The following is a 15,649-nucleotide window of genomic DNA, read 5'->3' as shown; positions in this document are numbered from 1 at the left end:
GCATCTCAAGCTACCTGCGATGTGCAACATTTTTTCCCCCCAAACTTCTTAAATTCAAGCTGAAAGACTAGAAAACATTGTAATGACATCTCGATTGTTATCCTCCTATTTTATTGTGGCAGCATGCAGAAATATGAAAAATATAAAAAATTGCATTGTTGTCCAAATATTCATGGACCTGACTGTGTATGTGTATGCACAGGTCTATGTCTACATGTAAAATGTATGTGTATATATATATTCCTTGCTATTATATATAATATATAATAAAGATTATAATATACTAGATGTGCTGTTCGCATGGAATTTAATTGTTTTAAAAAATGTATGACGCCACCTGTTGAATTTTGGAAAAAAATTAAATTTTTACTTTACCGCAAAAAGTGCGCAGAACAAAGGTGTGAAATCACTTTTATTTTATGATATAAAAAGCCATCTTTCATGTTTTCCATTTAAATTTCAAATGAGCATATCTTCTCTTCACATGGGCTGATTGCGATAAAACAAAGCCTGTACGTTACAAGGTATCTCAAGCTTGACCAAATGGAACCTGTGAAAAACCCCATTAAAACGCATTCAGTAGTTTTTTCATGATGCGCGCACATACAGAAATTCCAAAAGCCATCTTAATGTATTTCATTACTCATCTTTCATCCCCCAAAATAATTTTTTTGAAAACATCTTCAATGCACAGACGTGCCAACTTTACAGTTTTATTATATGTATACTGTAGATATAGAATAGATTGTATTAAATGACTATTGTCATTCATGTTCTAAGACCACAGTTTCTTTCTCCATTTGAATGTACCTTCTTTAGATGTGGACAGCATGTCACTCATTACCGTAATGCTGTCAGATCTTTTTACGGGAATAATAAAAGAAGGTGTAAGGGGGGAACAAGATATGTGAAGTGCATAGTTAGAAACTAATAGTGCTGTAAGAATTACTTCATAGTAATTTTTGCATGTGATATTAGAGCCGATGAGAAGATTTTACAGAGATACCCTACATTTATTTAAGCAGTCTAGAACCCATTTTATTTTGTTCCTGTTCTTCTAATAGTGTAGTGTTATTTGCTCTCAGTAGCACCCAAAGCATAGAGACAGTTTCTTTTGATGTGTCCTGGATGAAGATGATTATTATTTTTGAAGATGATTTAGTTTTATGAACAAAAGCAATTAAGGTTTCCCAAGGTTAGATAGATGTTTAAAGTGTTTATTAAAGAAAGTCTACATGGTATGCATCTGATCTTACATGCCTCAGACAAATTTACGGCATGCTTTCCTTTATCATAAATATTTGATTAGATTATTGTGGACATAACACCATAGGGATACTTTATTGGAAAGAAAAGAGAGACACACAAAAAGGAATACAGTAATATTCAAAATTTCAGACACATGTTTGGATTTATTTTCTACATTCTAAAACAACACTTGATTTAAAAAAAAATATAAAATAACACATCAAGCATTAGGTAATTAAATAACAACAATAACAGTCAGCTGTTACTTGAAGACACAAAGGTCAGCTGTTCTGAAATTATTTTGCAAAACCTACAGTATCAATCACCATCATGACACTGGAATACCATAATGAAGATCATCCCAGGAAAGCCAGACCAAAACCTGCCTCTACTGTAGAGGAAAAGTTCATGTAGAATTACCAGCCTCAGAAATCACTATGTAACAGCACCTCAGATTAGAGTCGTTATGTAGGCTTTACAGAGCATAAGTAGCAGTTGCCTTCAGCATTGTTTTATAGAATGTAGAAAGAAATAAAAATTTGGAAAGACCATGGAATTAGAAGGTGTGTCCAAAACTTTTGACTGGTAGTATATGCTTATATATATAGTGAGGGAGACATTCAATAAGGTATTTTTAATTTAGTATGTATATTTTTTTCACTAGCCACTAGATCAGGTACAACTGTTCAACTGCTCTTTAACACAAATATCTAATCAGCCAAACACACAACAGAAACTCAATGTATTTAGACGTTGTCATTATTCAGACTATTGGACAAATTATCTCATTAAGAAGATTTTTATTTCGATTTTTACTCGAAAATATTAAAAGAATAAACACTTAAATTATTGACAAACTCTATATAAATTCATAATGATGTATATATTATCTGTTTAAAAAAATGTGCAGCCTTTTGTGATTAAACATTGCACAATTTTTTTTTATTTGATCAAATGTGCAGCAATAGTCAAAATGGACCAACGTCACTAAAAAATGTTTCCAGCAACTTGTTGAATCAACACCATGAAGAATTAAGGCAGTTCTGAAGGCAAATGTGGTCCAACCCAGTACTAATCTAATGAAGTGGCCAATTAGTGCAAATGTAATAGCATGTACCAATTAATACACCACCAACATGAATAATGATAATAATAATAATGCATTTGCCATTTTTTAACTAACATTTATTAATCAAGTACTAAATTGTTCTTAATACATGATATATTTACAAACACATCCAAAGGCATAACAAAATATTACATCAAATGTCAATACTAATCATATTAAAAAATAAATAAATAAAGCAGTTAGTAATGAATGGTTGAAAAGAGAGGTAGAGTAGATACCTAACCACACCACATTTACTATGGCACTTTAAAGCCTGGGGGATTCTATGGCAGGGGATAAGGGCCACCATTTAAAATCTCTTTTAGTTTAAAGACAGAATTCTGAGAAAAAGTCAGAACTCAAATATTTTATGGTGGTCCTAATCCTATTTCTTATGAATCTATGACAATTGACAAATCAAACATTTCTGTACCACACATACAGTACACAAACACACAAACGCAAGCACACATGCATGCATGCACACAAACATGCACATGCAGAAGGGTTTACAAATGTAATAAAAAAATATATATTTTTAAATTAAGCTAAAAATAATTTACCTCTAAATAAAGTTAACTGGCTGCTGTCAGTGAGTTCACATCATATGATGACCTTTAACCCTTTCATGAAGTGCCCTGATTAAAGGCATTTTAGTTACAGGGACACCACTGGCAGACATTCAGTGGAAGAACATGTTTAATATTATTTATCTGGGAAATAATAAGCAAAACTTTTAGTTGTTGCTAAGTGAAGTTTGCAGTTTTTATAAAAATGCAAAGTCACCAACCAGCTAACGACACAATTGTGTAGCTCAGCTCAGGTTATGTCTCAGTAACTCTCTTTGTCATGGTCCAAAACTATTTGCGTTATTAAAAGGTCACCATGAAATGTATGCAGATGTAATTATTTTTTTCATTGTTTTATGTATTTTATATTGTACTTAATTACTCATGACTTCAAATGAAATTATTGTTATTAATTAATAATAATTATTAAAATAATAATATAATATAATAATTAATTATTATGGCTTGATTAGAATAACACATATACCAGCTATTTATGGAGAAAATGTATTTAGTTACAGACTGCAGGAAAAATAAACATTATATTGCTATAACTTTATATATAAGTATAAACTTATATATCTATAACTTTTAATGTTTTTTAATGTTACTTGGGGTGGGTTTATTAATAAGGTGTTTATTAATGATTAGGTGTTAATAATGTTATTAAAATAATAAGATTAGAATAGCAAATTGTGCCTCATTCCTAGATTGAGTGGAAAGATGAGAAAGGAAAGAGAGGGAAAGAGAGACATTGAGCCATAGCCAGGCAACAGAGACAGAGAAGGGGTTACTTTCTTGTTCTGTTTAAACGTGGGATGCCATAATTCAACAGGTTATACTGTACATTATGTCAGGAATGGTTTAAATGTTTACATTTTGTTTCATGTGGCTTTCTAGCTTTAAGCACCTGCCCCTCTAAACGTCTGTGCATGGCCCTGCACACACGCATACAAACAAACACACACACACACACACATAGACAGTGTCTCCAGTTGATTGTAATCTGCTTGAAGGATTAAGTTGTCCCAAACAAACTGCCCATTTTAAAAGATATAAATAGCGCTGTAAAGAGAGACAAAAGTCAGTAATGATGTTAGCATTTTTAAACATTGAAAATGTTTCCAGTCATCTATGTAATCATTCAAATTACAAACCCAATTCCAAAAAAGTTGGAACACTGTCCAAATTGTGAATAAAAACAGAATGCAAAGATGTGGAACTTTCAAATTTCAATATTTTATTTAGAATACAACATAGATGACATATTAAATATTTAAACTGAGAAAATGTATCATTTTAAGGGAAAAATTACTTGATTTTAAATTTCATGGCATTAACACATCTCAAAAAAGTTGGGACAAGGCCATGTTTACCACTGTGTGGAATCCCCTCTCCCTTTATAACAGTCTGCAAATGTCTGGGGACTAAAGTTGCTCAAGTTTAGGATTAGGAATGTTGTCCTATTCTTGTCTAATACAGGCTTCTAGTTGTTCAACGTTGTAGGTCTTCTTTGTCGCATCTTCCTCTTCATGATGCACCAAATGTTTTCTATGGGCGAAAGATCTGGACTGCTGCAGGCTGACCATTTTAGTACCCAGATCCTTCTCCTACGCAGCCATGATGTTGTTATTGATGCAGTATGTGGTCTGGCATTGTCATGTTGGCAAATGCAAGATCTGAAAGAAACGAAGTCTGGATGGGAGCATATGTTGTTCTAGAACTTGGATATACCTTTCAGCATTGATGGTGCCTTTCCAGATGTGTAAGCTGCCCATGCCACATGCACTAATGCAACCCCAAACCATCAGAGATGCAGACTTCTGAACTGAGCGCTAATAACAACTTGAGTTGTCCTTGTCCTCTTTCGTCTGGGTGACATGGCGTCCCGGTTTCCGAAAAAGAACTTTTCCCAAAAAGAACTTCTGACCACAGAACAGTTTTCCACTTTGCCACAGTCCATTTTAAATGAGCCTTGGCCCAGAGAAAACGCCTGCGTTTCTGAATCATGTTTAGCTATGGCTTCTTTTTTGACCTATAGAGTTTTAGCCGGCAACGGTGAATGGCACGGTGGATTGTGTTAGCTGACAATGTTTTCGGAAGTATTCCTGAGCCCATGTTGTGATTCCCATTACAGTAGCATTCCTGTACTGTATGTGATGCGGTGCCTTCTAAGGGCCCGAAAATCACGGGCATCCAGTATGGTCTTCTGGCCTTGACCCTTAGGCACAGAGATTGTTCCAGATTCTCTGAATTTTTGGATGATATTATGCACTGTAGATGATGATAACTTCAAACTCTTTGCAATTTATCTCTAAAGGTCCTCTGCCCATCTTGACTTCTGAGAGCCACTGCCACTCTAAGAGGCTCTTTTTATACCAAATCATGTTTGCCAATTGACCTAATAAGTTACATATTGGTCTTTTTTTATATGATTTTTATATGTACATTTAACTTTTCCAGCATCTTATTGCTACCTGTTCCAACTTTTTTGCAATGTGGAAATTTTAAACTTCTACCTTCATTGCAATGTGTTTTCATTCACAATTTGTACAGTGGCCCAACTTTTTGGAAGTGGCCTTTGCAGTCACCAAATCTTAATAAAAATAGAAGACCTTCAGGATTTGGTAGAGCAGGTGATTTGCAGCATGAGCTTTTTTATTTTATTTTTTTAGAAAAAATCTGTAGGATTTGTCATGATGTAATGAACTAGAATTTTCACTAGAACTAGAAGGAATGAACTAGAAGGAGAGCAAATGGAGATTCTAACCATTAGTATAGTGTTCCTAATAAAATGCCCAGTAAGTGTACAGTACATTATTCTGTCAAGCCAAGTGAGTTTTGTCCCGTAGGACATTATTCATTCTTTTACGAATGCAGGACCTTGTACTATTCTACAGTTACCTATTGGTATTATACAGTTTCTAAAATCTAACTAAGCTATTATTAATAATAATTAGTTAAAATTTTTAAATATACCAAGGGGAAGAATGCATTCAATGTGATAATGTGTAATAACACATTTACATACACGCATTAACATATGACATGGCGCTATAATTGGTCATGTGTTTACGTGAGTGTTTGCGGTAGTCTACCTGTTGACTCGGTGTGTATTTTGGATTCATCAGTGCTGGTCACTGTACAGGTTACAAAGAGTTTTTTGCCCTCAATCCGATCCAGAGCACTGTGAAGGACAACCACACTACCCAGTGGTACTGGACTGTGTATAGACGAAAAAAAAAAGAAAGAAAAAAGAGGATTTTGATTTGTAAGGTGTTGAAGGAGGTGAATGATATAAATCTCTTATGATAGTATATAAACATTTTAACATTCTAATTCTGTATTAGTTGGTAGCAAAAAGAATTATATGTGACGAATAACGTTAGCATATTAATGTAGGATGTGATACAGTTTGTGCTAGATAGTGTGAAAACCTGAAGATCCAAGAATGAAACTAAACAATCTTTTAGAAAAAAGAAAACATACGTACAAATAACTGTAAGACACCTACTAAACTCAATGAAACAAAGTGGGTTTTGTTGTGATATCACACTTCTGAACCTCTGAGGTAGGAGAGTCTGGGTACCTGCGATAGTTGATATTGAGGTTTGCAGTCATAACAGGCCCAACCAGGTAACCAGCGAGAGTGCCTGTCACTGTATCGATCATGGTGGCGATTGCTCCACCGTGCACATGTCTGCGGCACAGGAAATCATTTTACACCACTTCCTTTGTTGTTATGGGTTTTCCCCTCTTACCTCACACACAGGAGTACAGGTTATTTTTTCCATTCAATGTCCTATTTTGATTTTGATTATTGGTTTAGCCATCACCCCTCACTGGTGTAATGCTAAAAGATTCAGTTAACCATGTTTTTAATATATCACTCGTTTTTAACGTTAAATGGTGCTCGGCTCACCCTGGAGGTCCCTCCAGTAGATGCCCAGGTTGAAACACACACACGCATCTTTTCTCCTGTTTGTTCATGAAAACCACATACTCGAACGCTGCTCCATGCTCTTTGATGTTCCTTGTGAAGAGTCTAGCCTTCGACTGGATCATTTTACTCAAGTACACGCCTCCTAACAGATGCAAAAAAAAAAGAAGTTAGGTTTTTTGTTTTTTTTTACTTCAAATCAAGATTGGCTGTGAAAACAGAACAATATTATCTTTATAATTTAATAATAGGACCACAGAGCAAAAAAACAAAACATGTAAATAAATATAAATATATTCCTAGACCAAGCGTTGAAAGACTTTTTAGGGAAATTGCCAATTTATCCACCAAGTTTGTGTAATAGAAACAATTAAACAATTAGAGTATTTTTAACAGATAATTGATCCGACACGTTCACAAGTAAATCTGTAATAGGATTTTTTTTTTTTTTTTTTACTGCATTAATGTTTGGATCTATTTTCAAAATTTGAAATAATTTCTTAGTCTTACAACATACCCAGTTCTCACTCTAATGATCTCAAATGAGATGTGTAAAAACATTCATATTTCACTTTTGGATCGGGCGTGCCAATGATAATGACAACATGCTGTTAAAATGGCCACCACGTTCACCTGACTTGACACCTTGTGATTTTTTTTTTTTAAAAGAACGATGTGTGTCGTGTCATAGGCGGTGCGCATATTGAGCATTTGTGAAGCTTTGTGAAATCGTTTATAAAATCTATATCCGTTTGAATAATTGTTGCCATTTTTCAACATGAAGCCTATTTAATTTTGCTCACCTAGGACATGTACTGTAGTTACTCAAATGTTCATATTTCAAAGGATGTCAATTTTTATGGGACACTTCGTAAAATACTTGCAAAACCCAAGTTTGCACTCATGCTAAAATACATACTGTGTATTCATTTTCAGAAAATTGTTTTAAGAAGCACTGAGCTAATAGGATTTCTAATAGCTTTACAATATAAAATTTTAATATGTGCAATGAAAAAAGTAGTTGCAAGTATTTGATAATTTCCTCGATAAAAAATAAAGTAATCACATGCGGTGTTTTTTTGGTTTGGATGAGCTGAACTCATCATTAAAATTTTCTGCATTTTGTTATGCATCGAAACACACATTGGAACTGTAAATTTGGTCTGACTTTTGGGCTGGCGTGAACAAATTTCACATCGCTATGGCAATATAGTCAACACCTTTATCACCTATATTTCTTTTCCATATCATGTAGGTCTAATAGAGATCTGCCCATGAGTGAAAGTAGGCCAGTATAGTCTGGTACTGCATACGACTAAGTGATTCACCGGCGGTATGTAGTACTGGAAAGAAGGGGGGGCCAAAACCCGCATTCAAAACCAATCATGGTGGCACTTTCAGCAAGAAAACGCATCTGCTAATATTATGTCATCTAAAAACAACACTTTGTCTGCTTACTAACTAGATCTCATTTCCTCGGAACTGTCCGTGTTGTGTTGTGATCTCTCATTGCTGCTTCAGTAGTTAACACAAGCATGAGCTTCCGCCAGCGTGCTGCAGCTGACTGATATCCAGTGATGTGGGGTTTTGACAGGAAGATGTTTGTTCGCAAAAGCGACCATGTAAAATGTGTAGTGGAATAAGTTGTGATAATTCATGATATTATGTTTTATTCAAACAACACAGACAGCAGCTCAGACAAGCTGTATCTGAGGGGTCGAGTCTCTGTAAACAGTGCGCGACGGCGAATAAATGCCCTACACACAGCATCTGGAAAGGGTGCATTTGATTTTGTTGATTTGTGCATTAGCCTTTTAAAGTCACCATAGCTCTTAAAGCTCAGACGATTTTAGCCATTACTTGTTTTGCTGTTTTTTTAATAAACATGTATAACATTTAGGATTGTGCGATATAAAGTGACATATCCTTTTATTCATCACAAAATAGACAATACGATGAACTGAATTTTTGTTAATTTTAACCAAGTATCCAAACATGTCTGAGTCAAAAAATAATAATAATTAGGTCACATTGGCAAAACAACTGCACAGAGAGACATAATTACAGGTTTTTAATGTAATAATAATATTTTTAAGGCGGTAACAATTATTCTTTATAAAGTAAAATAACTTTTATTCTACCTGACCCAAACCCAAATACACAGTCTGAAGTCTGAAGCCTCCCCAACACACACAAGCACTTCTTTTTTACATCGTCATTGACCTACAGTATGCTGTGCTGCCGGCATGGATCTGTGCCACTTGAGTTTTAAGGATTTTAACCATTTAAACAAATCTTTTGCTATACACAGTGTTAAGTGTTCCTACTTTCTCTTTACTCTACTTTCTCAGGCCTCAAAATATTGATTTTTTTTTTCAAGCATGCATGAAGCCGAGAAGAAGTGAACAGTGAAGGTTATGGTAGTAGTACCAGCAAAAATTAAACCTACTTTCACTCCTGGTTTTATGAAATACAACATACTATAACATTGGACCTTTCTAACAAACTTTTAAATAATGAAACTGCAAAACATTTGAAGTTACAAAGGACAAATTATAGGGCTTACTTACTGATTAGTTTTAATTAGTAATAATTTAATTTATTTTGAATTTTTAAAGCATACTGTACTTTGTCAACTGACATTTGTGTAACAAAATGTTTGTCTATGAAGATAAAAAAAAACAATGAGCTACAACAGCAAGAACGTTTGGCTGCTCTGGTATGAATATTTTATAATTCTATATTAGAATATAATTGAAAAGTTGATTTATTGCAGTACTCAAGTCAAAATTTAAAACTCATATCATATAGATTAATTAAAAACAGACTGATATATTTCCAGTGTTTATTAATTTTTTTTTTTTTTATGATTCTGCAGATTTTGCTTATAGCCAATAAAAACCCAAAATTCAGTATCTCAGAAAATTGGAACATTGTGAAAATTCAAACAAAAAGTTGAATGGACAGAAAAAATTGGGGAGAGAAAGATGCATAAGCAACAGCAACAACCGTAGTGAAATAAAGCCCATTCAAAAATTTGGAGGAGATTGACAAGGAGTGGACTGCAGCTGGAGTCAGTGCATCAAGAGCCACCACCCACAGACAAATCCAGGACATGGGCTAAAAATGTCGCATTCCTTGTGTCAAGCCATTCTTGAACCAACGTCAAAGGCAACTCACCTGGGCTTAAAATAAAAACGACTGGACTGTTGCTAAGTGGGCCAAAGTGCTCTTTTCAGATGAAAGTAAATTTTGCATTTCATTTGAAAATTAAGGTCCCAGAGACTTGAGGAAGAGAGGAGAGGAACAGAGTCCAAGTTGCTTGCGATGCAGTGTAAAGTTTGCACGGTCAGTGGTGGTTTTGGGACCCATATCATCTCCTGGTGTTGGTCCACTGTGTTTCATCAGGTCGAAGGTCAGCACAGGGGTCTACCAGAAAGTTTTAAACCACTCCATGCTTCCCTCTGCTGACCAGCTTTATAGAGCTGTGGATTTCATTTTCCAGCAGAACTTGGCACCTGCCCACACGGCCAAAAGTACTCATACCTGGTTTAAGGACTGCAGTATCCCTGTGCTTGACTGGCCAGCAGACCCGTCTGGCCGAAACCTCCTAGAGAATCTATGGAGTATTGTGAAGAGGAATATGTGACACACCAGAAACAACAATGTAGAAGAGCTGAAGGCCGCTATCAGAGCTACCAGGGCTTTTTTAACACCTCAGCAATGCCACAGAAGCATTGCTGCAGTAATTAATTCAAAGGGAGCCAAGGATTTAGTGCTATACATGTTCATACTTTTCAATAGTCCAACATTTCTGTGTTAAAATCTTTAGGTAATATTTTAATTTTCTGAGATACTGAATTTTGGGTTGGGTTTCTATAAGTCATATCAGTCTGTGTGTAATGAATCTATAAATGGGTTTCACTTATTGAATTAAATTACTGAAACAAATCACCTTTTTGATGATATTCTAATTTATTGGGATGCACTTGTATATATAAATATTAGCAATACAATGTGCAATGTAAGTTGTAAATTGTTTATATAATAAAAAAAGATGTTAAAAGATATAGAAAAATATTCCAGAAAGTGGAATAACTACAAAGTATAGGAAGACTTTAAGCTCTGCTTTAGGTGGAGAAAGTTGGGATAGAAACGGATCCCCTGTAACGCACCTGTGACATATTTGAGAGTGCGGTTGTAACTAGGAAGCTTGCGCCAAGACCGCTTCTGCTCACTTTCTTCAGCCTTAACCTCACATAGTGCATTATAATGATCGTAAACTTTCTGCATCTCTGCATTCCAGGATACATTGGGCTGGCTGAAGTCCCGCGGGCTCACATTGAAGGGCCAGAGCGACATCTTCTGGGTAAAGAGAGGAAGGTCAGGCAACATTCTGATGTACGAACATGAGCATTGCCATTTACAATACTAAACTTCTAGTGCTAGTATAAAAAAACAAAAACTATTTATGACATAAATAATCATTATTGTGTAATAATTTAATGTTTTACTTGTCTTGGCAACTTTTTTTTTTACTTTTCTAAGATTTTTGCATACACATAAAAAGACTTACAAAGTTTTGGGGATTATAAGAGGCATGACATAAATACAGTGCAGACATAATTTTGATTAGAATTTGTTTCGAATAGGAAAAACGGCACTGCATGACGTATTGCCAATGTTTAATTTATGTAAGTGTATGCAAACATAAAAATCATGTGATGGACATCTGTCCAACTGCCACCCTATGTAAATTCTTCTTTGATTCAAATTTGCTTAGTGCCATTTAACCTCCTCATTGCAGAATCTGTTACTGTCTGAACAGATAGATCTCTCTCTGATCTCTTTCTTTTCAGCTCCCTGTTAGTCAGGTTTATTGCTTCCTCAAACAGCAAGTAAGCAAGTACGGCCTTTGTAAACATTTGTGAAAATTATTGTTTAAAAAGACTTTCAATATTTATTCTGATGGGACTTTTTAGGTAAAATATTATATATTTTTCAAATCGCTACAAACTTAACTAAGATAATTTAAAGTAGAATTAGTTGATTAGATGTGTCATCGATTAATCCAAATTTAAAAATGACACTTAAATATGTACAGTGGTGGCCAACAGTTTTGAGAATTACATAAATATTAGAAATTGGAAAAGTTGCTGCATAAGTTTTTATAATAGCAATTTGCACATACTTTAGAATGTTATGAAGAGTGATCAGATGAATTGCTTAGTCCTTATTTGCCATGAAAATTAACTTAATCCCAAAAAAAACCTTTACACTGCATTTCATTGCTGTCATTAAAGGACCTGCTGAGATAATTTCAGTAATCATCTTGTTAACTCAGGTGAGAATGTTGACGAGTACAAGGCTGGAGATCATTATGTCAGGCTGATTGGGTTAGAATGGCAGACATGTTAAAAGGAGGGTGATGCTTGAAATCATTGTTCTTCCATTGTTAACCATGGTGACCTGCAAAGAAACGAGTGCAGCCATCACTGCGTTGCATAAAAATGGCTTCACAGGCAAGGATATTGCAAAATAAGATTGCACCTAAATCAACAATTTATAGGATCATCAAGAACTTCAAGGAAAGAGGTTCAATTCTTGTTAAGAAGGCTTCAGGGTGTCTAAGAAAGTCCAGCAAGCAAGCCACTTCTCTCCAAAACAAACATCAGGGACAGATTGATCTTCTGCAGAAAGTATGGTATTAGTCATATTCTCAGATAAAGCCTTTTTCCGATTGTTTGGGGCATCTGGAAAAAGGCTTGTCTGGAGAAGAAAAAGTGAGCGCTACCATCAGTCCTGTGTCATGCCAACAGTAAAGCATCCTGAGACCATTCATGTGTGGGGTTGCTTCTCATCCAATGGAGTGGGTTCACTCACAATTTTGCCCAAAAACACAGCCATGAATAAAGAATGGTACCAAAACGCCCTTCAACAGCAACTTCTTCCAACAATCCAACAACAGTATGGTAAAGAACAATGCATTTTCCAGCACGATGGACCACCATGCCATAAGGCAAAAGTGTTTTAACTAAGTGGCTCAGGGACCAAAACGTTGAAATTTTGGGTCCATGGCCTGGAAACTCCCCAGATCTTAATCCCATTGAGAACTTGTGGTCAATCCTCAAGAGGCGGGTGGACAAACCAAAACCCACTAATTCTGACAAACTCCAAGAAGTGATTATGAAAGAATGGGTTGCTATCAGTCAGGATTTGGCCCAGAAGTTGATTGAGAGTATGCCCAGTCGAATTGCAGAGGTCCTGAAAAAGAAGGGCCAACACTGCAAATACTGACTCTTTGCATTTTGTCATGTAATTGTCGATAAAAGCCTTTAAAACATATGAAGTGCTTGTAATTATATTTCAGTACATCATAGAAACAAATGCAGTTTAGCAGCAAACTTTGTGAAAACTAATATTTGTCATTCTCAAAACTTTTAGCCACGACTGTATATTTTAGTCTTTGAATGGCTATTTAAATGTTTTAATTAATTAATTAATGCATTCATTTATATTCTATACTGCTTATTCTGGGCAAAATCAAAGTCACCCATAAAATTCATTAAGGGTAGACTAATGCTGATTGTTTTGGACTCCAAGCTACACACCAGATAACTACAGTACATCTTTGCGCTCTATAATTTTTTTGTTCATTTTGTGATAATATCTGATAATCAGTGACTAAAACAAATAAAGAACAATAATGATTGTGTGCTTCAAGACATTGGTGGCTCAGTGATACTGTAGGTTTCTTGCCTGCCATTTCATTAGGAAAAGCCTGGGTTCAATTTCCACCAAATGCCCAAACGCGAGCCACTGGATGCATTGCTGGTGCCAAGCCAGGATAAAATGGAAGGGGTTGAGTCATCAAGGGCATCCGGCGTAAAACCTATGCCAAGTTGTGCCAAGCCGAAAGACCAACAACGACGATTGTGTGCTTCATCACTCAGGTGCTTGTTCTTTGACAGCGGAGTCACTGGCAATATTAAACGACCACTAAAAATATATCTACTTCTTAAATATTTGAGTTAATCTCTCCAGAGGAAAAAAAAGAAAAAAAAAACTTTCTAACAGTATTTAACTGATGGAACTTACATTTACATTTAGGCATTTGGCAGACGCTCTTATCCAGAGCGACTTACATTTTTATCTCATTACACATCTGAGCAGTTGAGGGTTAAGGGCCTTGCTCAAGAGCCCAACAGTGGCAACTCAGTGGTTGTGGGGTTTGAACCTGGGATCTTCCGAACCGTAGTCCAACGCCTTAACCACTGAGCTACCCCTGGCCTGTTTAGGTTAATTAGTTAGTAACCTAAACAAGGATCGAGTAACCTTACTAAGCATCTATTCAATGACGGAAAATTCAAAGCATATTTGTAAGTCACTTTAAATAAGAGTGTCTGCCAAATACCTAAATGAAAATGAAAATGCCATGGGTGCTTGTCCATTACTGATTTATTACTATTGTGTAAAACCCTCTGTATATAGACTAATTATTGCATGTCCAACTGTCCAGCTAGACACAATGACACAAGCAAATCTTTCACCCATCAAACTCAGTGGGCAGGCTCTAATGCTAAAACCTGAAATTTGTTTTTACTTTTTGGTAATGTAGCCAATCAGATGTTGGGTTTCAACATTAGCCCCGCCCAATAAGTTTCATGGATCACTTTGATGGATAACAAGATTTAAAAGGTTATTTCATGCTGCATGTCAGAGGAGTAACCAGAAAGTACATAGTACTTAAAATAAATACATCATTAAATAAATAAATAATTAACTGACTAATTCATTTAATAAAAATAACTGAATCAATCAAATTTCAAATAAATAATCAAATTAAACATTTAAATAACCGTTTAAAATACGCTTCAACGTAGTTGTTAATTTCTTATATTAATTATTTAATGATGCATCTAATTAATTCATTCATTCTACTTTGAACAATTCACTTCATGACATTCATATATGTTTCATTTATATATGCCATTAAGTAAATCATTCTAACAATGTTGTTATAATGTGACAATGTTGTTTAAGAACAAGAGCAACATTGTTACGTTCTATCCTTTGTCACGAGCTGTGAAAGCTCTGTAGCCTTTGAAGTGATGTAACAGTACAGTGAACCCGCTGCACTTACCGACAGGCCTCGCGCGCTCCGGGGTGCTGTGTAACGGAGCTCTGGGCTGTTAGAGAAAACACGAGGGCAACACACGTGGCAATGAGGAATAAACCTCCTCGCGGTTTGTAAATAGCGTATCATGATGAATTGTTAAAAGTCTGATTATGTCCTGTGACGGTACTTATTTAAACCATTAGGCAGCTGCCCCCTTTCATTCACAGCGCGCACATTATCCGGTTAGAGAGCTACTAGCTTACACGGATGGGTCGGCTGCTAGAGTGTGCACAGGGGCATGTCCAATAACCTGTAAACTGTAATTTATATGTTGTATAACCAAACAAAATAATAGAACCAGAATAAACTAGAGAAGACCTAAGTAGCCGGTGACTTTGAGTGCTGCTGTGACACAGACGCTCTCTCACTCCTTCTGTACTTCCTGGAGACCAAAGGGAGGAGTGTCAATTCAGATCACAAACCCTCCACTCTGCTTCCACCGAGTGCAACATGCCTCGGGTATCACCGGTTATTAAACCAAACTAATTCCACGCACTGACTTCACATTTAAGCTAAAGTTTAGCAATTATGGTCAGAAAACGCAAGTTATAATCGCGCGTAATGAATTTAACAGTACTTAGTGTGTCAGAGTGAAGCTAGTGTAG

General features: G+C 35.6%; 1 protein-coding gene across 3 annotated transcripts; it reads right to left on the bottom strand.

Moving 5' to 3' along the window:
* Window positions 1-1,392: 1,392 nt before the first annotated feature.
* them4 (thioesterase superfamily member 4) lies at window positions 1,393-15,406 on the bottom strand. 3 transcript variants are annotated; one of them, XM_053494790.1, is made up of 6 exons: window positions 15,363-15,406; window positions 11,041-11,227; window positions 6,848-7,010; window positions 6,515-6,625; window positions 6,024-6,148; window positions 1,393-3,990 (listed from the first exon to the last, which is right to left on the bottom strand). In XM_053494790.1, the coding sequence occupies exons 2-6, from the start codon at window positions 11,225-11,227 to the stop codon at window positions 3,944-3,946; spliced, it is 633 nt and encodes a 210-aa protein (XP_053350765.1). In that variant the 5' UTR covers window positions 15,363-15,406; the 3' UTR covers window positions 1,393-3,943. The 3 variants fall into 3 exon arrangements, with proteins under 3 accessions (XP_053350765.1, XP_053350763.1, XP_053350764.1); XM_053494788.1 differs by having other exon boundaries at window positions 11,041-11,230; window positions 15,009-15,400; XM_053494789.1 differs by having other exon boundaries at window positions 15,009-15,400.
* Between the last annotated feature and the right edge of the window lie 243 nt (window positions 15,407-15,649).

The sequence above is a fragment of the Clarias gariepinus genome, chromosome 4 (genome assembly GCF_024256425.1).
Source record: "Clarias gariepinus isolate MV-2021 ecotype Netherlands chromosome 4, CGAR_prim_01v2, whole genome shotgun sequence".
Lineage (NCBI taxonomy): Eukaryota > Metazoa > Chordata > Actinopteri > Siluriformes > Clariidae > Clarias > Clarias gariepinus.
This window is presented reverse-complemented; position numbering and strand designations above follow the sequence as displayed.